Raw genomic sequence first — 26,801 nt, forward strand, 5'->3', positions numbered from 1 at the left:
ATCTAAACATTATTTAAATTGAATAAATTAATAATTAAAAATTACTACTAAAATTACAATAAGAATTTGAATAAGAAGAACCCATCTTATTTTATATATTACCAACTCCATGGTTCATATGATGACTTTGTGAACTTGGAACAACTTTTCATAAGTGAACTGTGTATCTTGCAGAGCTGGTGAAACGTTATTTATTAAATAGAATGACTTTTAGAGAGGTTCCACTTATCTATTGAACGGTTGAAAAATTCCAAGTTCTCCGTGGTTTTCATTTAGTAAATTACATGGACGTTTCGGGCTCCTGGCCCATCATCAGGACCTAAACATAGAGAAATCTCATTAACAAATAAAGGGGGTGTAAAAATAATATACATATATGTATCATTGGCATAGGCCAGGTATGAATACTTTTATTTAAAAAAAAAAAATAAAAAAAAAAAATAATAATAATAAAAAAATAAATTAATTAAAAAAAAAGAGCAAATTACTGATGTGTGTGCCTTCAGATTGGGAATTATACCATGAGATTTCTCTATGTTTAGTTTCTGATGATGGGCCAGGAGCCCGAAACGTCCATGTAATTTACTAAATGAAAACCATGGAGAACTTGGAATTTTTCAACCGATCAATAGATAAGTGGAACCTCTCTAAAAGTCATTCTATTTAATATATAACTTTTCACCAGCTCTGCAAGATACACAGTTCACCTATGAAAAGTTATTCCAAGTTCACAAAGTCAATGATGAATCTGATGCTGAGGCCCAACCACCAATACCTTGGTTAGAACTCCAAAACTTTTTTTTTTGTTATCTAGTGGATTAAACTAATTTTTATATAAGATCCTGAAAGGCAACAATTTGTCACAATGGCTCAAGATAAGTTCACCCGCAGAGTCCAAGCATATGTTCCTTTAAATCTTGGCAAACTTGTAAAAAAAAATTCAATTCTGGAACTTCATTCTGGAAAGTTCTATCCTCACTCGTGTTCTATTCATCAAACGCAAAATCCCTGCTATTCTACTACATGTCCATACAAGCTGAGACTAAATAAAATTCAGAAATGTTTAGACTCAAATTTTATTGTTTTGTTAGCATATTCATTAAAAAAAGTGTATTTGAAGAAGTATAAAACTTATGAACGGTTATTGCAATCAGTTTACCTTATTACTTACCATAAAATAATCAATTGAGAGAATAAAAATATATCAATTTTGTACATAATCTTGGAAAAGAACACAAAAAATAACAAATTAACTTCATTTATTACAAAATTATTTCAATTTCAGTACATAATTTCAACATTTTTAAAAACTAATTATGTAAAATACATAAAAATATTACCAAAACTACTTATAATTTGGCTCATTATATTTTGTTGTTGCAATCTTTGGCATTACTAACATATACCGAATTAATTAATATTTTATGATTTTACAGACAAATTTTTATTCAGAATAAATCTTTTCAAACTTGAAATTTTTATTATTTATTTGTTCAACATTATCTTTTCTAATGCATCAAATCAGTGTCTCACTGTAAAAATGGACTTAAGGACTTCCTAACAAAGAAATGATAATCAAAAATGTCAAAATAAATAGGAGTAAAAAATTATAAGGAACGTTTTCACCATCAGATTGTTTAGCCAAGCTAATTTTATTGACTTTTTACTTTCAATGGAATGTTTCAAATGTAAATTACATCACAGTCAATAGTAGTTTAATAGTTATTTGCATTTGCAATGATATGTTGTAATATATTTAATCACATTTAAACTAATATGTTTTAATATTTATCCAACTATTTTACTGGCTTTCATTAATTGGCTCAACATTAGAAAATAGGCAAGACGAGCTACATCTCGTAATCAACCAGTTACCTTTTTTTTTTGAAAAATCAGTTATGATAAACTATTCTAAACTTCTAAAGATGTCTAATAAATTACAAACTTGATGTTTATTTTATGATCTCTAAAATAGTTTACTACAACTTACATCAACTACTAAACATCTAATTACCTCCATGATGAAGTAATTCATGACCTAATGAATACGTACAATAACTCACTTATTGTAATTATTATGGCTAGTTAAAAGCGTAATAATTAATAAAGAAGGGTAATTTCCAGAGGTAAAAATATCTCTTTTAAATGGCACATATGGTTGGAGGTATGTACATGGTATTTTATCGCATCAGCACCTTTCTCAGCAATCATCATAACAGCAGCATTGGTATTTGCACTTGGTAAAGTAGGCATGATTGATGCATCAATAACAAACAAGTTATTTGTTTTATGAACCCTACAAAGAACAATTTATTTACATGAACTGTACATTAAATTTTTTTAGAGTTTATACCTTAGGCTATGGTCTACGACTGAATTTTCATTATTTCCCATTTTACAAGTCCCGACTGGATGGTAAGAAGTAAGCGTTAAATGGCGTACATAACACTCCCAATATTCATCCGATCTAAAATGAAGATTTTCACAACCAGGCAATGCTTTCTCATATATGTGGGCGCCCATTTTTTTCATAGCGTTAGTTTCAATTAGCTCTTCGATTAATCTAAAACCTTAATGTTGTTTTAAAGAAAGAAAAATTGTATGTTACCATATTACCTTTTACAAGTATTTTGACATCATCTGGATGGCTTAAGTACTGTGGGTCTATAAGAGGTTGGTCGTCAGGATTTGAACTTGACAATTGCACACTGCCACGACTTTTAGGGTGAAGTAGAGAAGGTAAAATTGTTACAACTTGTTTACCGATTAGAGGAACAAAGTATTCTTCCCAAAGCTTAAAAAAAAGCGAGTAAGTTACGGTGAAATGGACAAATACAGTATAGCATTCACCTGATCAGATACACCCATTACATCTCTCATTACAGCTCCAGCATCTGTAGATAAACCAGATGGTAGTGCCATTAACTGTAAATCTGGGCCTGTTCCATTTTCTAAATGAAATAAACCAACAACTTCACAGCCAGGGTGTGACATTACACCTTTTCAACAATAAACAATTTAATTAGCAACATTTTCAAATTTAGGTCATATATATTTATTTTTTATGGGTCATTTATAATTTAAATATTATAATACACTCTGTCACTGACCAAAATAAATAAATAAATACATAAAAATAAATAAAATAATATGTTGATCAACAAACATTATAATTTGATTCACTAATTTTGTGGTCCGCTTGACCAATTAAATCATTACGACTAATTACGGTTTTTAGTTGAGATGAAAAAAAGCTAATGGCACGAGAGACGATAATTGGTCAAGTGGACCACGAAATTAGTGAATTTAATGAATTAAAATGAAGTACACTTCACTAAAGCTCTCCGTCGCCATTTCAATTGTCGTCGAGAATCCAATCCGATTACACGACATTTGAAAAATGGCAAAAGGTGGGAAAACTCAAAAGGTGGGGTTGAGATGGGGAGTTGATGTCCGAGTGGATCGAGGTCACGATAGCTCAGGTGGTAGAGCAGTGGTGTATCTAGCCGAAGGTTGTGGGTTCAAATCCCTCTTGTGCCATTAGCTTTTTTCATCTCAACTAAAAACCTTAATTAATTGTAATTATAATTTGACATGTTTCAACAAATAATTTCCTAAATTCTTTACATTTTATAAACTATATAAAACTGATTAAAATCACAAGAATTTTTTAAAGTGATGTAATTGATATAAAACTAGACTTATTAATTTTATTATTGCAGGTGCTTTGCCTTATATACCACATATTCTCATACTGGGGTCTTTTCTGTGGCATAAAGGTCTCCTACAAAATGAAGCAATTCCTTCCGATCACCTTATAATTAATCCTTCGCTCCTACCTCACAGGATGATTTGTCCAAGTTCACCAAGGATCAGGCTACTCTGGCTGAGGGAGCAGGAGCACTATATGGCAAAGTGCTCGGATTAATTCTAAACCTTCTCCACACCTCAGACATCCCAACCACATCCTCGACCCACCTTGCATCCTTTGCCGATGACACAAAGCTGTGCTTTCCTATGATCCCTTGGATTGAGCTTCAGAGGAGCTCCAGGCACACGCTCAACGAATAGCCGAATGAAGGAAACTTTGTAATATAAAGATGAATGAAAACAAATCCACCCATGTTACATTTACCCTTCGAAACAAAACCCCCTCACGCGATATTCCTCAACAACATTCCTATTTCTAAAACTGACTGTGTACATTATCTTGGGTTCTATCTTGACTCATGTTTAACATGGAACATACAAATAAAAGGACAAGGAGTGAACAGAATTTCAGACTAAACTGTAAACTATATGACACAAATCTAGCATGTCGAAAGAAAACGAACTGGCACTGCAAAATACTGCTGACATGTGGACATGTGGACTGTATTGGAGTGTCCTTTAAGGAATGATTATATTCCGTCTTTAAAGGTTTGATTAACCCCCTTGAGGCCGGTGATCTGCCTCAAAATCAAAGGAATTTTGATTTGAAATAAAATACGAATACAATTGCAAAGGGACACCTCTATTTTGTCTCTTTTAAAACAAAAATGTATTTCCTTATGAATCAAAAACGTTATATAAAAAATATAAAACAACAAAACATGAACCTTTGCTTACAAACTAACAATATAAGAATAATTAGATACTGTGGGAATAATATGGCCTGAAGGGCAAAATTAAAAATAATCAACCTTGATAACAAAAATGGAAAATACCAAACAAAAAACCATAAATGAAAATGGGCCACACAACAGAAATAATTTATACTAATAAAAATCAAATGGATACAAATCTGGTTTGACTGGCTTTCAGATGGATTTTTTCTTATTATTTTTCTCCCAATGCCTAGGCTAGACTCAACTATCCGTTCTTGCTTTCCTGCCTCCAGCATGGAGGGGAGAGCCTGGACATAATTGTTGTTATAACTGGAATATGGGAATTTGTACCAAATTTCTCGGAATCATAGTCAACGTTCCCTACTATGTCTCCAATATCACCATCCACAAAGGCCTCAAAATATTATTTGTAAAATTAATCCTAACCAAATTTTCCAGATTTATGAAAAACTCTCCACTTCCCCCAACACATTCGCCCAATCCATGTCCAACATCATTCATCCCTATAATCCTGTCTGACAACAAAGGAGATGGTCCCATGACCTCCTCTACAAGGTTATATCATTATTTAATAAAGTTGCTAACTCTTCTCAAAAATGTGTGTCAATGTGATTTCTAATTATGTATCAATACATTACATAATATAATGTATAATGCCATAATTATCGGGTCCAGGCAACTCCTCAATTCCCTCCCCAGCATTCCACCTCTCATACTAAATAACCATCCCATCCCCTTCTGCTCTTCGGTTAAAAACCTAGGAGTAGTCTTTGACCAAAACCTTTCCTGGCATTCTCATATTTCCCAAATTTCCCGCCATTCAATTGCCTCCCTCAGCCTGTTTTGTCAGTCCTGGCTTCTCTTACCTTTCTCCACCCACAAACTCCCTGTATCTTCCCTTATACATCCCTTCTTCGATTATAGCTGTTTGGCATACGGTGGTCTCTCGGAGGGGGAGAACGCGCGATTGAAGTGTATTATGAATTGTTGCGTAAGATTTGTGTACGGCACCCTACGGGGATCCCGGGTGTCGGGGTTGTATTCCCAACTTTCCTGGCTATTTCCCTCCTTCCGTGCACAGTATTTCCTACATTGCTTTCTTTTCCAGTCCATCCACGTCGTCCTCCTTACATCATCCAATCCCTCCAATTCAACTCCTCACATCTCACTCGTAAGACCCGCTCATCCACAATCGACCTTATCCTTCCGCAACGTACAACCCATACCTTTGAAAGATCCTTTCTGATCCGAGCCCCTAAACTCTGGAACTCCCTTCCCCTTTCTATTCGTCACGCTGCCTCCTTTTCCTCCTTTAAATCCCACCTGTACAATCACCTCCTCTCCCTCCAAGCAGAGACCTCATGTTAACATTAGTTATTTTTGTTTAATATTCTTGTAATTTTTTCTTCTGTCCTGCCTTATCGGTATACATTGTGCCAAGATTTCTATCTTTTTTTTACTTTTAACTTCATAGAAGGAACTTCCTTTATTTATTTCATGTAAATTATTCTTAGAGGACACCAGTCCCAGAATAAAGTTATTTTTCTTCTTCTTCTTCAATATATGGTAATAAATATTATTTATTTTAAAAAAGTTTTAATACTATTATCATGCAGATTGAATGAAATTAGATGTGTTTCTACCTTTTCCTTTAACAAAATATTGATATGCATAAAGGGGTGAATTTAGCAGGGCTTCTACTGACAGCGGTAAAGTCTGATTGAGGATGATGAGGTCGAGCCCTGAAGTCACATGGTCTTGAAGATTTTTACCAACTGGTAGATCAATAATTGGTTTGATCTGAAATGTTATTGTTATAAAACAGTTTAAATATTGATAACTGAGTGTGTTATTTAACTTACACCAATATCCCTTAGTTCGGCCTGTGGCCCAATGCCTGACAGCAACAGAATTTTTGCAGAACCCACCGTGCCTGCAGACAATATCACAGCCTTTCGAGCAAGTACTTGACCTCTCTGGTTGTTCCGCTTGTATTGGACACCGTACGCTTCAAAACCATATCGTAATAAAACCTTTAAAAAATACAACTACATCAAAAATGTTTCTATTAAAACATTAAATAATAAAATTTGATCTAAAATTATAATTATCTGAGCAAATTTTTTTTTTTAATTTTAAATAGAAACGCAATGGCTTGTATTTAACAGTTCCGACCTTCTCTACAAAAGTGTTTGTCATTATCCTCAAGTTGAAACGATTTTTTAAAAGCTTTTTCATTGCATAATCAGAGCTCCACCTGGCACCTCGGTGACCTGTAACTTGCACTTGCATCATACCAGGGCTGGAAGTGAGCTGATTGAGTTCCACCGTTTTGTAGCCGAGTTCTCTTCCAGCACCCAAAAGTCCATCGACGAGATCAGTGGAGAAGCTCAATTCAGAAACAAAAACTGGCCCTTCTGTTCCGTGATGTTTTTCTATAAAAATTACATTTAAAAAATTAATTAATCAATTTTAAAAAAAATCATAAAAAATACACTGCTCCACAAAAAAGGTGGCACACTTTGAAATTTTAATTTCTTTTTTTATTTTGATAACGTTTAATGATATTTTTGTTTAATCTCTTTAAAAATTATGTAATACTTATGGAAAGTACTTAATGATTTTGTTGCCAATAGTGAGGCATAACCAATTAAATCTTAATTAGACTTTAAATCCTCACAATGAAAATCATTGGGCATTTTTTTTCTTTGTGATTTTTTATTTTTATATAAAATAATTTATAGGTTTTAAGAGAGTGCGAAGGGACATGTAGCTGTCGTTGAGAGAGGAGAGAAGGACTATCAATTAGATTGTTTAATAATTTAAATACAAAAACAATATCAAAATAATCCCTTCTTAGTGCCAGTTTGAAAAGTTTAAATTCAGAGCGGATTCCCGGGTAGGCAGAATTTGGAGGAAGATTGAGTTTGTAGGAAAGTTTTTTAAAAAATTTGTTTTGTCCAGATTGAAGAATTTTTTGATAATTTAGATAGAATGGGTTCCAAACAGGTGTAGCATATTCTAGTATGAGTTGTACAAAAGCTTATAAAGATGGTCAAAACAAAGAGGATTTTTAAATTCATAGGTGTTCCGGATGATAAAACCTAGCATCTTCGTAGATCTATTTTTTATTGAAGAAATATGTTCTTTAAACTTGAGCTTTTGATCAAAAAGTACACCAAGATCCTTTACGACCTCAACTCGCGTTAAAAGAGCATCATGGAGAGTATAGAGATAAATAAAAGGTTGTTTCTTATGAGAGAATGTAATTGTGTACCATTTGGAAACATTAAGAGCGAGTTTGTTATTAGAGCACTAGGTTAGCACATTATTGATACAATTTTGTAATTGTAAGCAATCGGAAGGAGAAGTGATTATGGAATAGATTTTCAGATCATCAGCAAATAATAAAAATTGAGGAGAAGGGAGAGCAAAATGGATATCATTAATAAATAACAGAAACAAAACTGGTCAAGATGAGACCCTTGTGGGCCTCCCGAGGAAGCCGCAAAGGAACCTGATTTAAATGATTTTATTTTGACTATTTGTTTTCTGTCGGAGAGAAAGCTGGATAACCAATTCAAGATAGTTCCAGTGAAACCATAATCCATTAGTTTCCTTAACAGTATTGTGTGATTTACTTTATCAAAAGCTTTAGAAAAATCAGTATACACTGAGTCTACTTGGTGTCCAGAGTTTATTACATCTAAGATGTAATTTTGAAATGTGAACAGGTTAGAAACAGTTGATCTATTAGAGCAGAAACCATGTTGCTGAGGTATAATAAAAGATTTAATGTCGTTTTTAAGTTTATTACAAATAATAGAATCAAATATCTTGGAGAACATATTGATTAGATATTGGTCTGTAATTGAAAACGTTAGATCTATCGCCAGCTTTTTGTAGAGGAGGCATTTAGTCCTTTAAAAATCCCTTTCATCACTATTGTATTGGTAGCACAAAACAAAAGATTATAAAAATGCCCATAATCAATGAGCAAGTAACCCATATCATCGCACTCGTTGAGGATGAAAGAAATCAGAAGTACGCACCATGAGTTTTAGGTTTGCCTTAGTGGAACCAGTAGACTAGAAGGTGTACTCAAAAAAACCACGGGACCAGCCAACGATTGATTTATCACATTGCACACTGAGAAATTGCTCTTTCACAACTTCTTTAACACCTCGAAGATTTCGAACTGTGCAAGATATGCCCATTAACGTTGAAATGGTACAAAAGAGACTTGCAGAAATGAGTATACATCCCAGAAGGTCAACAAGGGTCCAACGCATACAAGAGGATGGTTAGGGATAAAGTCAGATAGATGGATTCGCAGGATAGGCTCCGCCGTTAGATACCCAGAGTGTGGAGAAATGGACAGACCCAGGCCTTACTGTGAGTGGACTCATCCTGGACGACAGGTGGCATAAGGGTAGAAAATGCACTTACAACATCTACACAGATGGAAGTAAAAGTGAGGAATGTCGGATGCGCCTTCCTAGTCTACGAGAATGAAGGTAAAGTAAGCTGTGGGACATATAAATTGAGCAATAAGTGCTCCAATAATCAGGCTGAACAACTGGCAATTTACAAAAGCCTAGAATGGATAGAGAAAACCTTACTTATTCATTCCACCCCCAGAAAGACACAGTTCTACATCCTTATGGATAGTCAAATATCCCTGGATGCCCTCTCAAACCCTAATAACCATGGAGCTATCTTAGATAATATTCGGAAATTGATGCAAATCGAAGATTTGGGAGGGTCCAGGTACTCATCGGGATTTTCGGTAATGAAGAAGCTGACCAATTGGCAAAATCGTGTCAAGGGATGAAAGTCTAGAAATCTCCTACTACAAACACCCTAAGAGCCTTTTTAGAAGAGACTGGAGCAGGAAGCTTTTTCAAGATGGGAAGAAACATGGCGGGAAACGACTAAGACGGCCCATACAAAGATGTTTGTCCCCTCCCTGGCCTTCAGGAGGAAGCTCGTTTTTCCGGACAACTACAAAATCATCCAAGTGTTTTCAGGTCATGGCAAGTGCCTGGCCTATCACAAACGGTTTGGACACGTCCCTTCATCCTCCTGCCCTTGTGATGGCCAAGCTGAGCAAAACTTTTTGCATATAGTTTTTCATTGTCCACTTTCGGAAAGAGAAAGGGGTCAGATAATACAGCATTTCGTTTGTATAGGGAGAGGCTTGCCGGTTCCTCCATCTGAATTGCTTCTGAGTGAGAATATGAACATGTTTATTGGTTTTGTGGATAAACTGGACTTGGACTTCAAATTTCACGTTTAAACTTTTATTTAATGCATAATTAATATGCTCTACTCTGCAGTAAACACATGTAATATTTATATGGAACATGTAGATTTGATAAAATAAAATTTCTTCCTGCAGGGCTACTGTAGGGAGGGAAAAACACACACCGTAATAAATACCTAAATTATAAAAAATATAGGTTCTAAAAGTACTGAAAAGACAAGTTTATAAAAAATATCAGAATTTCAAAGTGTGCCACTTATTTCATGGAGCAGTTTACATTGATAAAACTTACTGTCATTGCTGTACAGCCCTTGTTGGTTCTCAGACTTTTTAAAATAATAAAGGATTTCAGAAAAACTCCAGTCATTACGGTAAGTCCAATTGTCGAAGTCAGTCTTATGGCCTCGAAGATATACCATATAATTTAACCTACTGCTTCCACCCAATACTTTTCCTCCTGGCCATAAGCTCCTCTAAAATGAATCGCTATGTTAGATGTGTTAAATCTGTAAACCACTTGTCGCTTTTGTAAATTTTGTAAAACTCAATTGAAGCAGATTTCAGACCTATATCATAACCGACTTAATCTTGATTTGTTCTTACTCTGTCCTTCATTCCCAAGCAGGACGACTTCTGGGGAACTGTTTTGTATTGCCAGTCATACGGTGATTTTTGTTGCATCGGGCTTATGATCGGTATGTCCTGTAGGGAAGAAGCTTCACCCCCGGCTTCGATAAGAAGGACATCGTGCTCGACATTTTCCGCCAGTCGACCCGCGACAAGAGAGCCTGCTGTTCCGCTACCCACTGAAAGATAAAACGATTAAACTAGAACAAAGTCGGCATCAAGAAAAATGTACACATACCCACTATAAAATCATACTCCTTCTCCAGAATGTTTTCGAAATCATTGTTGAACACCCATTCCCTGGCGTTCTCGCATTGTTTATGGACGAAAAGGAATAAGCTGAATATGCCGGCAAAAGTGCAGTAAATGTAAAGGATCCAGTAATATTTGATGTAGAACATATTTAGTGACGGCGGTCGAGTTGTGGGAAAGCATTAGACCGATTGATTTTAACGTCTTTATTATATAACAACTAAAAATCAATAAAAGTCCAAACCAGAAAAAGCTTACATTTACAAATTTAAGAATTGATAAAAGACAAGAAAAGTCCGGCTACTCTTGTATTTAAACCACAACATCCTAGCAGCTTATTATTAAGAAAAAATTAATTATTTTTTCAAATAATTATGTTAAAGTTGTTTATTATAAAAATAAAAAAGTAAGTAGTTTTTGTATTTAACGTACATGTACTACTTTTGTATTTTTGATAATCGGTAACCTCGAAGAACCTCAAAGACAAACACTCAGACGGTGATAATACTTCGGTTAATTTGTATTTGTTTAAATTTAAATGTTTAAAATTCTCAGAAGTTTATCACTGTAAGTACAGTTTGCACTTCTATTAAAAGTTCTAATGGAAAAAGCTACATTTCTACAATTTATTTGTTATTATCGGTTCATCCCTTTGTCGGTTCGACGACAATGCCAATTTTAATTCTAGTTCGAACACTATCTACCTTTCCTTTATTTTCTGTCATATAGGTCATATTATATTATTTAAATCTATATAATTTCGATTTATACAAGCTCAAATCTGCACATTCACACATGTAATAGAGTTGAGCCTATCTTCTCGCAGTCCAACAGCAATTACAGCTTTTGTAATTTACAGTAATTACCAGTAGGCCTCGAGAATCACCCTCGCAGGGTATCCCAGCAGTCCAGGGCTCGATGAGGGTCTACGAACAACTAGGTCACTTTAGTTCTCAACGCATGCAGTTCCAGACCCATTCGCACTCATAATCATTCAATTAGGGTGGTAGAGTACTCGATATTCTCCATCACTCTCTACTCGTATTGTACAACAACCTCGGGAACTCAGCCGTGCTCGAGCACAATTCACATATTGGGCAGCATTCCTGCGCGCTCCCTAAACAGCCAAAGAATTGCACCCATCAATTAGGTTGGATATGTCGAGCAACTTTCTCTGCTTGCCACACACGTACTTGTGCATGTACTTTGGCCGAAAAGTAAATGCCGTGTGTCAACCTTGCCTGGCCTGACCTTAATTGGGTGATGATGACCTCACTTCTAGGAGTCAGATTTTTGAGGGCCATACATGAGAGCTTCCCTGCTGAACCGTCTCATTATAAATTTAATTATTACTTTTATTGCAGTAATAAATAATTGTGCCACTAACTTTTTTTTTCTAGAGTCTCTCTGCAGACTAGGAACGTTTCTTATGGCCCACATTTCATTGAGCCTATTTATAGAAAATCAGAACTTGAAAAACTTAAAGAAAGCGAAAAGGCAAAAGAGTTACTCCACGTCCCAGTGAAGGCAGCAAAAATTGAACAAAGTTGTTCACCATTTTATGATCCTGTGGTCGAGTATGGCTTGTTTGTTTAAATCAATCTCACATATTCTAGTAACTTTTTTTTTACAGGAAATTTATAAATTATGTAATGAGATGTGGCAAAAAGGATCTGGCGAGGTTTCTTGTCAATAAGGTAAATTAAATAATACTCTAGGCACAGTCTAAATTTATTTGTACAATTTAACATTTAAAATATATGCTGAATGAACTGGGTCACGTGTTGGGTCCGTGTTCAAAACATCAAATGTTTGAGTAGTTCAACAAAACGAGTTCTTAAAGCTAGTTCACTGACTCGCAGACCAATACAACAAAATATACACAATTTTTAAAATATTGATTTCGTTTACAGTCTTTGGAGAGTGTGAAAAGGATTCAACTTAAAAGGTATCACAAAACGAAAGATCCAGATGAGAAGTCTAAAATCATTATAGACCCTCTTGTAATTTTTCATCGGGCCGTAGAAAATTGTAAACCACTACTTAAACTTACCCCAATTAAAAGGGGTGGTGCGACATATCAGGTAATAAAATTGTGCAATGTTTTTGTTGATATATTTAAGGTAATTATTCTGAAGTTTTATCTTCTGATATCATTTTGATCTGCATATCTTGCTGGTTTAATCTGTTGGAAATGATTACCAATGTTTAATTCAGACCAGGATGATCAGAAATAATCATGTTATACATTAAATACAATCTTTTTATTCTAGGTTCCTGTACCGATAACAGAAAAAAGATCAACATTTTTGGCTATGAACTGGTTGATTGAACAGGGCAAGGCTGATCCCAAGAACGGTAGATTTTATGATAAACTAGCTCAGGAACTTCTGAATGCGAGCAATAATGAAGTATGGGAGTATTTATAAAATTCAATAACATTATTAGTACTCCAAACTATTTTTTTTCTTTTTTTTTTTAAGGGTAGAGTGATTAAAAAAAAGCAGGACCTTCATCGCCAATGTGAAGCAAACAAGGCTTATGCGCATTACAGATGGGGTTAATCATCTTTGTGAGATGTTTGTTTTTAAATATAACTATTGTAAATGCTTTTTAAGTGTAATAAATTAACATACAGTTTTTCAGTTTGTACCTAAATTGTAGGTAAGGTTTTTCTGACAAACCTTATTTAAAACTTCAATCAATTAAGGTTTTAAGTTGAGATAAAACAGTCAGTGTCACGAGCGGGATTCGAACCCACTACCTTCAGCTTGATATGCCGCTACTCTACCACTTAGTAGTGCAGTTAGTGCCCGAGGGGATCAAAGCCACCATAGCTCAAGTGGTAGAGTAGCGGCATACCAAGCCGAAGGTCGTAGGTTCGAATCCCGCTTGTGACACTGACATTTTATCTCAACTTAAAAACTTAATTAATTTAATGATATTAATTGTTCAAGCGGACCACAAAAAATAGTGAATTTAATGAATTAAAATGAAGTATACTTCACTAAAGCTCTCCATGGCCATTTCATTTGTCGCTTAGAATCAAACAGATTACACGACATTTGAAAAATGGCAAAAAGGAGGGAAAATTCAAAAGGTGCGGTAGGGATGGGAAGTTAGTGTCCGAGTGGATCGAAGTCACGATAGCTCAAGTGGTAGAGTAGCGGCGTATCAAGCCGAAGGTCGTAGGTTCGAATCCCGCTTGTGACACTGACTTTTTATCACAACTTAAAAACTTAATTAATTGAATGATATTAATTGATCAAGCGGACCGCAAAGCTTCATACAATAAAATGGAATGGTTCTTCTTGTAGCAAGCACCTAGCAACCCATCCAGCATTTTTTCATTCAACCGGTCAAACAAGTGTCATTTTTATTTTACAAAGCGAGTTCTAATTTATTTATTTCTATCCCCCCCCTTTAAATTTACCTTAGCTCACGTTTTCGAACATTCAATTGTTATTTTTCAACTCTACTAGAACGTTATTTAAAAACCTGGATATACCAACGTAAAGCATATTAGTTGAAGTTTTTGCGAAATTTGACAAATTGTAGGTATTTTTTTGTAACCTCAGTAGAACATGCAATCATGACGAAAATTTTAAATTTTGACATGTTCCAACTGATATTGGCTAACATTTTATGTCATTCGGATTATTGCAAATAGAAGTATCTTACAGCAAATTTAGCGTTCTTTCAAATGGTTTAATTGGATTTGGAAGTTGTAAACGTTTTTATGTGGTAAGGTTGTGAAAAGTTGAAAAAACCTAAATTGACGAATATCTTCAAAATAGAGAACTTTACGAAAATTTTCTCCTGGGATTTTTTTGCCTTTTTTAAATCGATTCCCTGAATTTTGTCAGAAGGAACTGGGACACCCGGTACTTGCGCTCTTCTTAGTAACATTATATATAATAATTTAAAAAATTATTAACATACATTTTTAATATTCTTTGTATAAGGAATTTACAGGATACAGAAATTAGAAAGTTTTCCCCTACTCATGAACGTAAGTACCGTTATGTCGGTTTTGTTTTGTCTCGTTCAATATTTGAAGGTCATTTATTGAGAAATGCCAAATTTATGGGAATGCGGTTTTATTTATTAATCAACTAATTTATTAAACGAATTAATTTACTCAATAGGCCAAAATATTTTTGAGGCGGTAGACGTGAATTGTAACAATTGTTCTACCTCTTTGTTTATATACAGTAATGTTCTGCGACTACATCCTCGAAGTCAAAGAAAAAGAAAAGGTGAAAGAATGAGGAACTGTTACTTCCAAGGACGGAACTTTCGTAAGAGAACGAGTTCTACGTCTGTCAGTTAATACCCGACGTCTGCCCTCGTGTCGTCTCGTCCGATAGTGAATAAACTATGAATTTAGTTATAAACTCTGCAGAAAATGCTTCTGATCTGAAGCCGGCCAACGGGATTTCGAACGGGACCCGTTCAAATAAATCAGAAGGCATTTATTCAAGTGAAATTTACGGAAAACTGAATTTACACGAGGTCTCAACAAAGTTCAAGTCGCCGATTGACGTCTTGCGACCAGCGCATAATCTTAAAGTCCGCCCTTTGGAAATCGGCGATTTTGAAAGAGGTATTGCAATTTGCCTTCACTAGCAGTCTTAATGAATTAAAATGCAATAATGTTAATAATAATGATTTTAAAGGCTATTTGGATCTTCTTGGTCAACTGACAGATGTTGGCCACGTCCCCGCCGATACTTTCGATGGTATGTGCACATTCTTCCAAATGAAACTAGCAATAAACACAATTCCTTTACACGATTAGACTGCATGGAAAAAGCCCACTGTTTCATACATATTTTTTTTAAATTGATACGACATAATACCAGATTTTTAGCAGCTTTTTAGCGTACTCCTTCCTGGTTCAATTTTGGAACTCACAATAGATGTAGTGTACTGCCACGATTACGTTGTACATCCCAAAACAATTGAATGAATGAATGAATAATAGTATTTATTTACATGGAATACAACAAACTCAAAATATGTTACAAAATACTTTACGGCATGGACAACAGTCCGTCAGCCGGAGTTGATGTGAGCAAACACAGAATAATAATAATAAACACATGAAATAATTAAATTAAATTAGTCTATGAACATACTAAAAAATACTGCGATTAAATTAAACAAACTTACAAAAATTAAATAAATGAATAAATCAAAAATAATAAAAATAAAGCAATACTATAGAAGAAAATCGAAGAACCAAATAGTAATAATAAAAGCTAACAAAATAAAGAGATATTGTAAAACATTAATAATTAAAGTGTTGGACTAGCTCGAATCTGTAAGTCCAAGCATGGCGAGCAAATCTGATGAGAGGACGACACAGACGGCCATCATTTAACATTGCTATGAATGTGGGTCCGGTCAGCCTCGCCAGGCCAACGTGCAGGTCGCGAATCTCTGCCAGAATCGAACATTCGGCGACAAAATGAAATGTGTTTTCCACCGCTCTGGAATTACATAGAGGGCACAATTCAACTACTTTTTCCATCCATGGAGTGTAATTTAAGAATAGCAACTCGCACCTCAATTTAAATAGCCATCGGAGCTCTCTAAACGACAGACCACACGACCTGTCCGCAATCAGGCTGCATATGCCCGCACAATGATCAAGTTCCGGATATAATGTAAAACGGGACGGGACTACAGCTTTTTTCTGAAGCTCCTCATGGTGTGCAGATTTCATTTTACTCAATAAGGTGGCCAATTGGCCACTCCATAATGACATGTCTTCCACAGTCAATTCACAATCATATCTCTGAGCCAGATCAATCCAATTCCTAAACCAGAAAGTTTTGGCTTTTATTATTTCCAAGGCAGAGATTCTTGGCAATCTATGAGGAGGTAACCTCAACATCCTTAGGCAGTAATCAAAGTGTAACTTCAAGGTGAACACTTCAAGTAGATCTACCTCCGTTTCGAGATAAACCATATGGTTTGGAGCTACCGATGGAATACCAAATAATTTTTTAATGAAAAAACGCTGGAATTTCTCAATAACTTCGAATCGTTGCGCACCCCAAGCCTGAGCTCCATAACAGACTACGGAAAGACAAACAGACTTAAAGAGACCGAACTTAAATGGAAGAGGCACTAGTTCCTGGGAAAGGAAAGCAGGCCAAACTCTATTAATAGCACGTTTAGCTACGGAGACCCTATCGAGAAGATGCGTGTTCATTGATAATCTCGGAGTTAAGGACACACCCAAATACTTATACTGAGATACTGTCTCTATTGGTTTCCCATTAAAAAACCACTTTTCATTGGATGCAAGCCGACCGCCCGAACGAAAAACTAGACATTTGGTTTTATTTAAATTAACAGAAAGATTCCATAGGTCACAATAAGCCACCAGTTTGTCAATATTTTTTTGGAGCGTTACAGGATTTGTAGACAGGAAAACCACATCGTCTGCATACATTAGTATACTGACTGACACGTCACCAATGCGAACGCCACCATCAAGTACAGAGGGAAGGTCATCTAGAAAGAGAGAGAACAAGATAGGACTTAGCAAACAACCCTGCCTGACACCTGAATCCACCCGAAAAAACTCTGAGACTCCATTGCGCCCATGCAACACTGATAAACAGTTGGAGTACAACGATTTTAAAATATTTATAAATTTGGTAGGCAGCTAAATTACAAAGTTTGAAGTAGAGGGCTCTCCGGTCAACTCTGTCAAAGGCGGCTTTAAAATCCACAAATAAGCAATATAACTTTTGACCTCTTTTTAAAAATCTCAGATTGATAATGTTCATTAAGGTAAATAAATTATCAATGGTGGAAAGCCCGACTGAAATTCACTTAGAAGTTCATGCCAAAATAATTGTAGCATCATAGTTTGTTAGTAGGTGTGTTGGTGTCTTACCTGCTTCTTTGCAGAATCTGCACATGCTATGTTCATTCAAACCAATCTTCTTCATATACTTTCCAAAATTTACTAGCATAAAGACCAAACCTGCTAAACTCGATCATAAGCTTGGTCAAGAAAGGCCCCAGAATACTTCACCAACTCAAGAGGAAATAATGTCTACCACACAATGGCACCTTAGGATAGTTGCATGGTAGTTGTAAAAACTAAATTGATGTTCGGAGATTGTATTTTAAAAATTTAGGATTGGACGAATTCTTTTTACTAGGAGTTTTTCGAAAATTTAACCCAAAATGGAAAAGAGGTAATATTCAGTGTGTGTATATACTGCACCCTTTGAAAGTTATTGCATCCCTCATTCTGTACTTACAGCACACCGGTGAGCCCCTAGTTCTTCAAGAAATTCAATTAATAGGTTTCAGTAGTTGAAACCGTTGTACATCCCACAGTTTGTTAGTAGGTGTTGGTGTCTCATCTGCTTCTTTGCAGAATCTGCACGTGCTATGTTCGTTTATACCAGTGATTTCCAAAGTGGTCCCTACGGACCCCCAGGGGTCCCCGGTATCATTCAGGGGGTCCATGGAAAATTAAATTTGATTTGGGGGTCTCTGAACAACGTAAGGGGGTCCACGCAAGGTTTAATATAAAATAATATAATATAAATAATAACATAAAATAATATAATATAAAACAGAAGTACGTTGGTTATCTAAAAGTGCATGTTTAAATCGATTTTATGTGTTGGAATTCCTGGAAAGCAAAGACAATGATTTGCGACACAATTTAATTAACTCAAAAAATGACAGCTTATATGACTGATTTATTTGTCAATTTTAACGAAACTAATTTGAAACTACAAGGTGACCAATTAAATTTAATCAAAACTAAAAGCGTAATATCTGCGTTTGTTGCAAAACTTTTTCTGTACAAACAAAACTTGGGAAGAGGAGAAGTTCTCAGTTTACAAGTCGTTTGAAATTGCAAATTAGAGATGAAGATTTGCTTGCTTACTGTCAACACTTAACGGCTCTTCATACAGACCTGAACCAAAGATTTGAAGGCATTCTTCACTTGGATATTCCCGATTGGGTGTTGAACTCTTTTGCACGAGGACAAACTCAGATCCCAAACAAAGATGAATCCATACAAATTCCGGAGCAGCTCATTGAAATATCCACAAATGAGGAACTTAAGCCAATGTTTGAACAAGGATACCACAAATTCTGGTTACAAAAACAGATCCTTATATCCTGCATTTTGGGTTATTGTACAGAAGTTGTTGACTGTTTTCCCATCTTCCTATTTGGTAGAATCCACACCTCATCACAAAAAAAAAATTCAAAAAACTAGAAATTAGTGATCGTGGGGATTTGCGGTTGCTACTCACAAACATTGAGTCGGACATATATACACTCGTAACATCTCATCATGTTCATCGAAGTCATTAATTTTTGTATATTTTATTTTAAACAAAAGTAATTCATATTATAATTTATATATATTTATAATTTATAATTTCAATAAATACATCTTCAACAAAAATTTTTTTTGTAATTTTTATACTATGCATTTATGTATGTTGCTTTTTCACTTGGGGGCCCGTGGGCAATTTTTGACTATAAAAAGGGGTCCATGGGTCAAAAAAGTTTGGGAACCACTGGTTTATACCAATCTTCTTCACATGCCCATTCAATCTGCAGTGTCCTGTCAAGAACTCTGCCAGCTTTGCAATTCAGCTCCATCTTTGAGCTAATGATGTTTGAACTTGTGCTCTGATGACTTCCTGTCTATCTGACATGTTCAGGTTGAACTGAGTACATCTATCAATTACATGGAATTCAGCCTGGAAGATTCCAGTGTACTTTCCTATGGGCTCTGGGTATTTGGTTCCAGGAGGACTGAACACTCGTTCTCAACATCATTGTGTTTTAGATCCATTGGTAATACTTGAAAGGCTCTTAGATTTTTTTCCATCGTTGATCTTGTTTCATGTAACAGAATTTAGTTTGAGGACACAAAGTGCAGCTGCCTTTCGCACTTCAATTCAAAAAATTCAGGATGCATATTGTGATGTGATAAATGATGTTAATGTTTTATTATAATCTGCAACACTAATATTTAGGTTTTTCTTGATTGTGATTCATAATTATTATTTTTGTTTGTAGACACTTTCAGGTTAATGAAAGAAAGGGCCTCACATTACATAACAGTCATAGAGGATGCTCAGGAGGGATCTGTTATAGCCAGTGGAACGCTATTCCTTGAACAAAAATTTATCCACAGTTGCAGAGTGGTAAGTTTATTTATAATCTAAAATGTATGAAAATAATATTGACACATATTTTTACAGCGAGCGAGAATCGAGGATGTTGTTGTAAGCGAAAATTACAGAGGAAAGCAGTTGGGGAAAATGTATGTTTTTGTATTTTTATTCTTAAACTGTTTTGATTAGTAATTATTTATTATTTCTAGAATCGTCTTGCTACTGATAGAAATGGCTAAACACCTAAACTGTTATAAAGTGTCTCTTGAGTGTAAGGATGAAAATGTATTATTTTACAAAAATCTGGGTTTTAAACGAGAAGAAGGAAATTCCAATTTCATGCAAATACGATTTTAATGTATATAACATATATTGTGATGTTTTTATCGCACACTACTTTTTTTAAAAATAATCGCAGGATTTAAAACAAAAATGTTTTGTATGTGATGCACGATTACAAAAATAGAAGTGCTGTTGTTTTTATTGTTATTTTGTTATTTTTTGACTTGAGTTTTACCTTAATTGTATGAATAACTTACTTCCTTTAACTTCCTGATCCTTCCACGAACCTTCTTTGCTCAACTATAAATTATCTTCAAATGATGATTTGAAAGTTTTTAAATTTATTCCAATTAAAGACTGTTAAAGTAAATTATGTATTATATTGCAGAGTAAACACTCTTGGCAGGCAAGAAATTAATGTCATGTTCAAAAACAAATATCAGCTAACAATAATTTTATAATAAACTTACAAACCTTAGATCAAATTTGTGAATCACAACAAACTGTATATTTCACTTTTGGGGGAAATTCAGCCTAAAATACTAATTTTCGTTTGCTACTGCAACTATAAATGTTCAGAAATCACCAAACTACAATTATATGACAATTGTTGTATATTTAAAAAAAATAATGTTACAAAATTTAATTATCTTATTGATTGATATCTGCCTTAATATTATATTGTAAAAAAAAATTTAAAAGTAGTTTCGTGGTCCGCTTGACCAATTAATATCTTATAATTAATTAAGGTTTTCAGTCGAGAAAAAAAAGTCAATGGCACGAGCGGGATTCGAACCCACGATCTTCGGCTTGATACGCCGCTGTTATCGTGACCTCGATCCACTCGGACACCAACTTCCCATCTCAACTTCTCCTTTTGAATTTTCCCTCCATTTTGCTATTTTTCAAATGTCGTGTAATCAATTTGATTCTCGGCTTTGGTGATGATTGGTGTGTATAAGACCATTTTTTGCGTTTCCGAATTAAATGGGAGGACTATAGAAGTTGATACACCCTGTATACAACTAAATTCACTAATTTCGTGGTCCGCTTGAACAATTGAAAAATGGCAAAAAGGAGGGAAAATTCAAAAGTTGAGATGGGAAGTTGGTGTCCGAGTGGATCGAGGTCACGATAGCTAGGTAGAGCAGCGGCATATCAAGCCGAAGATCGTGGGTACGAATCCCGCTCGTGCCATTGACTTTTTTATCTCAACTAAAAGCCTTAATTAATTGTCCTGTATACAACAATAACATTACCTGAAATAAACATCTGTATATACTAAATTATTCCAGTTTGCTCCAGAAATTGAAATAGAGGCCCCAAAGATTTGCTGCTGTTCTCGAGCATATTTATTGCTCGCTCCCTATATGGAGCCAAGAAATGACATCCCATGAGGTCTTGAAAAAGGGGTTTAAAACTATCTTACTTCTACATATTAATGTAATAATATTCAGTATTTATTTGGAAATCGTGAGATGCGGTTTCAACATTTTCTTTATCGTGCCAACGTTTCGATCTTTATTGAGATCATCTTCATTTTTCTGAAACCTACATCACACCAGACCGCATCTCACGATTTCCAAATAAATATTGATTAACGGTCACTAATCACCACACATAATATTCAGTGTCAATTTTTATACATTTTAATAAAATTCATGGATGGTTAAAAAAAAAAATACCATTGCCACTGGTTATTATTACACAAGAAAACAAATTCTATTATATCTTTGCTAAGATATATTTAAATTTATCTAAATTCCTGTGGCCTATGACTATTTTTATTTGCCAATTTTCTCTTTTGTTAAAAAAGCAGCTCCTAAAAACACCCAACTGATAAATGTAACAAAATAATTATCAACTAGAAATTGCAATCGAAACAGTTAATTTGAAGAATTTAATTTAAGAAGAAAAATCTGCAACAAAGACATCTTTATTTTAATGAATCTGCAATCAATATGATATAGAAGTGATTAGTCACGCTTCTCGATAACATTGTTTTTTACAGTTACCGTTTCTAATCGTGGAGGGATAAAATTGACTATTTATTAATGTTTATATTGAAAGGTCGACAATACTCGGCAGGAAATCGTTTAATTGTACCAATAAATAATTATTATTTCAGTTGAGGATAGAAATTGCATTAACGCCGGTTTCTCAGGCCTGATCGTAAAATGAAGTCAGACGCATTTTCATTTGACGGTATTTATAATTCCTTTGACAGTCTCAACTCGGGGCAATAAAAGTTTAGAAAAGGAATTCCTTTCCGTGAAGTGTGACGGATTGGAGTTTATATTTTCCGCTGGAACGGCAGTCGTTAAAGTATCCAAGAGGCGAAAATGCTCACCGAAGATTTGGATTCATATGCATACAAATTGGAGCTGCGATGTTTGCAGTTTTTATATTACGATTCATCTATTTTTTTATTACATTTATTTGATAGTTATTGCATTAAGTAAATATTTTCATATATGATGAATTTGTCATTTGAGTGGCTCTTTCACACTGAAATCTCAATCTTCACTCATTGAGAAAGTCTCATGGGCCAGTTTAGCTACAATCGTCTAGGAAGATTTTTGAGTCTGGTGTACTAATAACTAGATTATTGTGGGTGTTCAGTGATTGACGAAAATGTACGATTCATAATGTAAAAAACAATTTGTTTGCTAAATAACGTAAACACGGAAGAAGGCAATAAATTAATGCACATATCTTTTTGGATCTAAAGTATGTTAAATTTACGTCAGGGATTTTAAGTTACGATTAACTTAAGTCATTCTTAACTAGCCTTTTTCAAACTTTCTTTTTTCCTTCTTGGTTTCCACATGACAAAGATATGTGTGGTGGTTAGTGACCGTTAATCGATTTTTTTTTTAAATTTTACGAGGGTTCGCAACAGCAGAGGTTATAACAACCCTCGGTGTGCCGGTGTTTTTGAAAAAAAGCCCATTTGTAAGTATGTCGGGTTCGAATGCAGGGCCGCTGGATTCGAACCCAGGACCTTTACCTTACAGTGATGAGCGCCGTGTCAACGCCTATACCGGCGGCCACCGACGCCCCTAACCGTTAATCGATAATTATTCAGAAATCGTGAGATGCGGTGTGATGTAGGTTTCAGAAAAACATTTTTTTTGTCGTGCGAACGTTTCGATCTCTATTGAGATCATCTTCCGGGCTCAAAGTATTTGTCTTTTGTGTAATTGTGCCATTTTTGCGTGTCGTGTTGAGAGTCAACAACAACTCAACACGACACGCACAATTACACAGAAGACTTTGAGCCCTGAAGATGATCTCAATAAAGATCGAAACGTTGGCACGATAAAGGAAATGTTTTTCTTTCTACATCACACTAGAACGCATCTCACGATTTCTGAATAATTAAATAGCAAAGATAGTTGTACATACAAGGTGTCCCAGAGAATGCGTGAAAAATTTTTTTTGGTGATAGTACACCCTATTTAAAAAAACTTCCAACATATAGTCCCTATATGTACATTATAGTATAATAATTTAATACCTTTTAATAACAAATTATTTTTAAAAAAAAGCGACAAAAAGTTCACATGGACCAAGGTTCGATTCTCATCCCTTTCGCAGATATTCAACATTTTATGTTTATTTTTATGTTATGAGCAGCGGCGTATCAAGCCGAAGATCGTGGGTTCGAATCCCGCTCGTGCCATTGTCTTTTTTATCTCAACTGAAAACCTTAATTAATTTAAGATTTTACGTTTTGTCAATTATAAAAAAAAACACTATATCTTGGTTTTGCATTTTGGTTCGATGTAATTAAAGAAAATGGTATACAGCTAGAAAGCTTAGCAAGCTCTACCAAGAAATTTTCCAACGAGAATGAACTTTTTTTTTTCAAATTGAACAGTTTTTGAAAGGTTTAGTGCTTTTTTTTTACCAAAAATTAAATTGAAAGTTCTAGAAGGGTGTCTAATTAAAGGAGATTTAGTGTTCTTTTCAATGATTTTTTTGGATAACCCTAAAAATTAATAAATCAGGAGCTAAAAGTAGATTTATGATGAAAACCGAAATAAAATATAAATAAATCCTTGATTGATCGATTAACGTTCTAAGTTAATTGTGTTACTTTAAGGTTGCATTGTTCCTCCTGTTCTGTTCTCACCCGTGAGTAATAAATTCATGGAGAAATTGTTTCGCTTGTTCAGGTTGAAACAATTGAATTGACAATTAAAATTATTGATCTGAAACGACCAAAGTGCAACTATTTGTGTCATAGATTCCAAAACATTTTCTCCTGCGGATGTAGCTTTGGAGTACATCATAAAAGGTTTCTTTTGTTTTTAAATTACTCTGTTGATCGACGACATTTTCTCCCGTGCCCATTGGGTGTGTAGTGCCCCGATAAACCACAAATAAGTTGACAACATTGGAATACATCCAAGAGATTTTGATCCTTTTTCACAGTTGTCGGACCTTGAAAAGTTGCACTTCACCAACGTCAGCCGTGGATTTATGGATAACGGTAAACAGCCAAAAAAAAGGAAAAGCCAAATCATCACTCCGCATACTTCAGCAAGAAATCCCTCAACCTAGACTAATGCTCAAATTCCTAATAGAATTTGTACTTTTACTCGGTGAGGATATAAAGCACATCATTCTACAACAGATCTGTAAGAGCGCCGTGGACCGGGTCCCAGGAAAAGACAAACCGATTGTACGGTAGCGTTTTTAAAGTCATTACAATCCAATTAATAATTAATTAATTTAACGGTTTAAGTGGGATTTAAAACAAACCAGCGTCTCAAAATTGTCTGTACTTAAAGATCGAACCCCGGTTTAGAGGTCGAGGGGTTGGGGGATGTCTAGACCTCCAGACTGATCGAAATGTGGGGCAGATTGAGGTAGGTTCACTTGTTGAATCCTCCAACCGAAGATCGGCCTGATTTATAAATTTGTTTACGTGGTTTTTATTATCAAATAAACCGCGGCTTGTATCGATGTATAATATGTCTTATTAATATAATAATATCAAATGGGAAGGATAATTTAAAATAATTGAATTAATTTAAGGCAAAGTGAGCTTTCAACAAGATACCTCTACTATTGTCTCTATTATAAATTAAAAACTTTTAAGAACATAAAAATAAAGAATAAAAGCATACATAATAAAACAACATAAAAGCATAATAGTTTCAAGTTAAATTATAGTAATTAAGTAATAGTTCAAATTAAACAATTATAAACAAACTAATTGATAGTGTAACAGGTTGATTTATGAATGGGAGAGACATATTAAGTTACATACAGTTCGTTTTTTCTTTAATGATCATAAAAATTATAAATTTCATTTCTCTGAATTCACATTTATTTATTTAGAAATCGTGAGATGCGATCTGGTGTGATGTAGGTTTCAGAAAAACATTTTCTTTATCGTCCAACGTTTCGATCTTTATTGAGATCATCTTCAGGGCTCAAAGTATTTGTCTTCTGTGTAATTGTGCCATTGAGTATCGTGTTGAGAGTGCCAGTGAGATTTTGATGTTTTATGTTTATATATATGTTTGGTTTTGAAGGTCACTTCAAAGAAGACGACGCCTTACACAAAATTCTCTTTTATATACCGACTTCCTTCCCCACCCCTTCAAAACCAAACATATATAAACATAAAACAGCAAAATCTCACTGGCACTCTCAACACGACACGCAAGGATGGCACAGTTACACAGAAGACAAACACTTTAAGTGAGTAGAAATACTTTGTTTGAATATAAAATATATTTTGCATTGTATAAATTCACTTTTCCAAATCCTAAATGTATTAGGTTAAATGTAAACATTGTTTGTAAATCCCAGGCCCTGAAGATGATCTCAATAAAGATCGAAACGTTGACACGATAAAGAAAATGTTTTTCTGAAACCTACATCACACCCGACCGCATCTCACGATATCTGAATAACTATCGATTAACGTTCACTAATCTCTACACATTTTCTTTATCGTGTCAACGTTTCGATCTTTATTGAGATCATCTTCAGGGCCTGGGATTTACAAACATTGTTTACATATAACAATTACATTTTGGATATGGAAAAGAGAATTTATACAATGCAAAATATATTTTTTATATATTCAATCAAAGTATTTCTACTCACTCACTTTTCCACATCCAAAATGTAATTGTTATATGTAAACAATGTTTGTAAATCCCAGGACCTGAAGATGATCTCAATAAAGATCGAAACGTTGGCACGATAAAGAAAACGTTTTTCTGAAATCTACATCACACCAGACCGCATCTCACGATTTCTAAATAAATAAATGTGAATATTGTCTGTAATAACGATCACTAATCACCACACAAATATTCACATTACATATTTCTAAGAATATATTTATCAAGATAAGAAACTAAACGACGAATAAGTACAGCAATATGAAGCAAAAAAACATGATTTACGTTTTTTTTTTTTTAAATAACTAAAATGAACATTTTAATGAGGATTAATTTTATTTAAACATTTGTTTATCTTGGGTAACTGATGAATAAGTTGCCATTCTCCATGGTAACCACTCAGAGATACATAAATCTATCTGCTGTTAGATATATA

At 34.6% G+C, this 26,801-nt stretch overlaps 3 protein-coding genes across 6 annotated transcripts; 2 read left to right on the top strand and 1 right to left on the bottom strand.

Annotated features, from left to right (window-relative positions):
- Nucleotides 1-1,876: 1,876 nt before the first annotated feature.
- Nucleotides 1,877-11,198, bottom strand: LOC106673970 (glucose dehydrogenase [FAD, quinone]-like). 2 transcript variants are annotated; one of them, XM_014406389.2, is made up of 10 exons: nt 10,739-11,198; nt 10,477-10,679; nt 10,166-10,346; nt 6,783-7,042; nt 6,470-6,640; nt 6,251-6,407; nt 2,872-2,999; nt 2,617-2,794; nt 2,354-2,570; nt 1,877-2,296 (listed from the first exon to the last, which is right to left on the bottom strand). In XM_014406389.2, the coding sequence occupies exons 1-10, from the start codon at nt 10,899-10,901 to the stop codon at nt 2,101-2,103; spliced, it is 1,854 nt and encodes a 617-aa protein (XP_014261875.1). In that variant the 5' UTR covers nt 10,902-11,198; the 3' UTR covers nt 1,877-2,100. The 2 variants fall into 2 exon arrangements, with proteins under 2 accessions (XP_014261875.1, XP_014261868.1); XM_014406382.2 differs by having other exon boundaries at nt 2,851-2,999.
- Nucleotides 11,199-11,209: 11 nt separating this feature from the next.
- LOC106674038 (28S ribosomal protein S7, mitochondrial) lies at nt 11,210-13,397 on the top strand. The gene is made up of 6 exons (XM_014406478.2): nt 11,210-11,319; nt 12,153-12,329; nt 12,386-12,449; nt 12,666-12,836; nt 13,026-13,163; nt 13,236-13,397. The coding sequence occupies exons 1-6, from the start codon at nt 11,291-11,293 to the stop codon at nt 13,314-13,316; spliced, it is 660 nt and encodes a 219-aa protein (XP_014261964.1). The 5' UTR covers nt 11,210-11,290; the 3' UTR covers nt 13,317-13,397.
- Nucleotides 13,398-14,748: 1,351 nt separating this feature from the next.
- On the top strand, nt 14,749-20,219 carry LOC106665438 (glucosamine 6-phosphate N-acetyltransferase; the record flags this gene model as incomplete). 3 transcript variants are annotated; one of them, XM_024226347.1, is given in 6 exon segments in its annotated part: nt 14,749-14,764; nt 14,968-15,358; nt 15,432-15,494; nt 19,837-19,964; nt 20,022-20,083; nt 20,144-20,219. In XM_024226347.1, coding segments are annotated over 5 exon segments (555 nt in total), but the record flags the coding sequence as incomplete, so codon positions are not given.
- Nucleotides 20,220-26,801: the final 6,582 nt, after the last annotated feature.

Source organism: Cimex lectularius, unplaced genomic scaffold (assembly GCF_000648675.2).
Source record: "Cimex lectularius strain Harlan isolate CLEC.00 unplaced genomic scaffold, Clec_2.1 scaffold80, whole genome shotgun sequence".
In the NCBI taxonomy this organism is placed as follows: Eukaryota; Metazoa; Arthropoda; class Insecta; order Hemiptera; family Cimicidae; genus Cimex; species Cimex lectularius.

Excerpts from the sequence above, each read along its gene's own strand:
- LOC106673970 (XM_014406382.2), bottom strand. The coding sequence starts at position 10,901 with ATGTTCTACATCAAATATTACTGGATCCTTTACATTTACTGCACTTTT. Across the intron at positions 6,641-6,782 it reads CAAACACTTTTGTAGAGAAG|GTTTTATTACGATATGGTTT; the intron begins GTCGGAACTGTT and ends TATTTTTTAAAG. Across the intron at positions 6,408-6,469 it reads CCGAACTAAGGGATATTGGT|ATCAAACCAATTATTGATCT; the intron begins GTAAGTTAAATA and ends ATAACATTTCAG.
- LOC106674038 (XM_014406478.2), top strand. The coding sequence starts at position 11,291 with ATGTTTAAAATTCTCAGAAGTTTATCACT. Across the intron at positions 12,837-13,025 it reads GGGGTGGTGCGACATATCAG|GTTCCTGTACCGATAACAGA; the intron begins GTAATAAAATTG and ends TTTTTATTCTAG. Across the intron at positions 13,164-13,235 it reads TGAATGCGAGCAATAATGAA|GGTAGAGTGATTAAAAAAAA; the intron begins GTATGGGAGTAT and ends TTTTTTTTTAAG.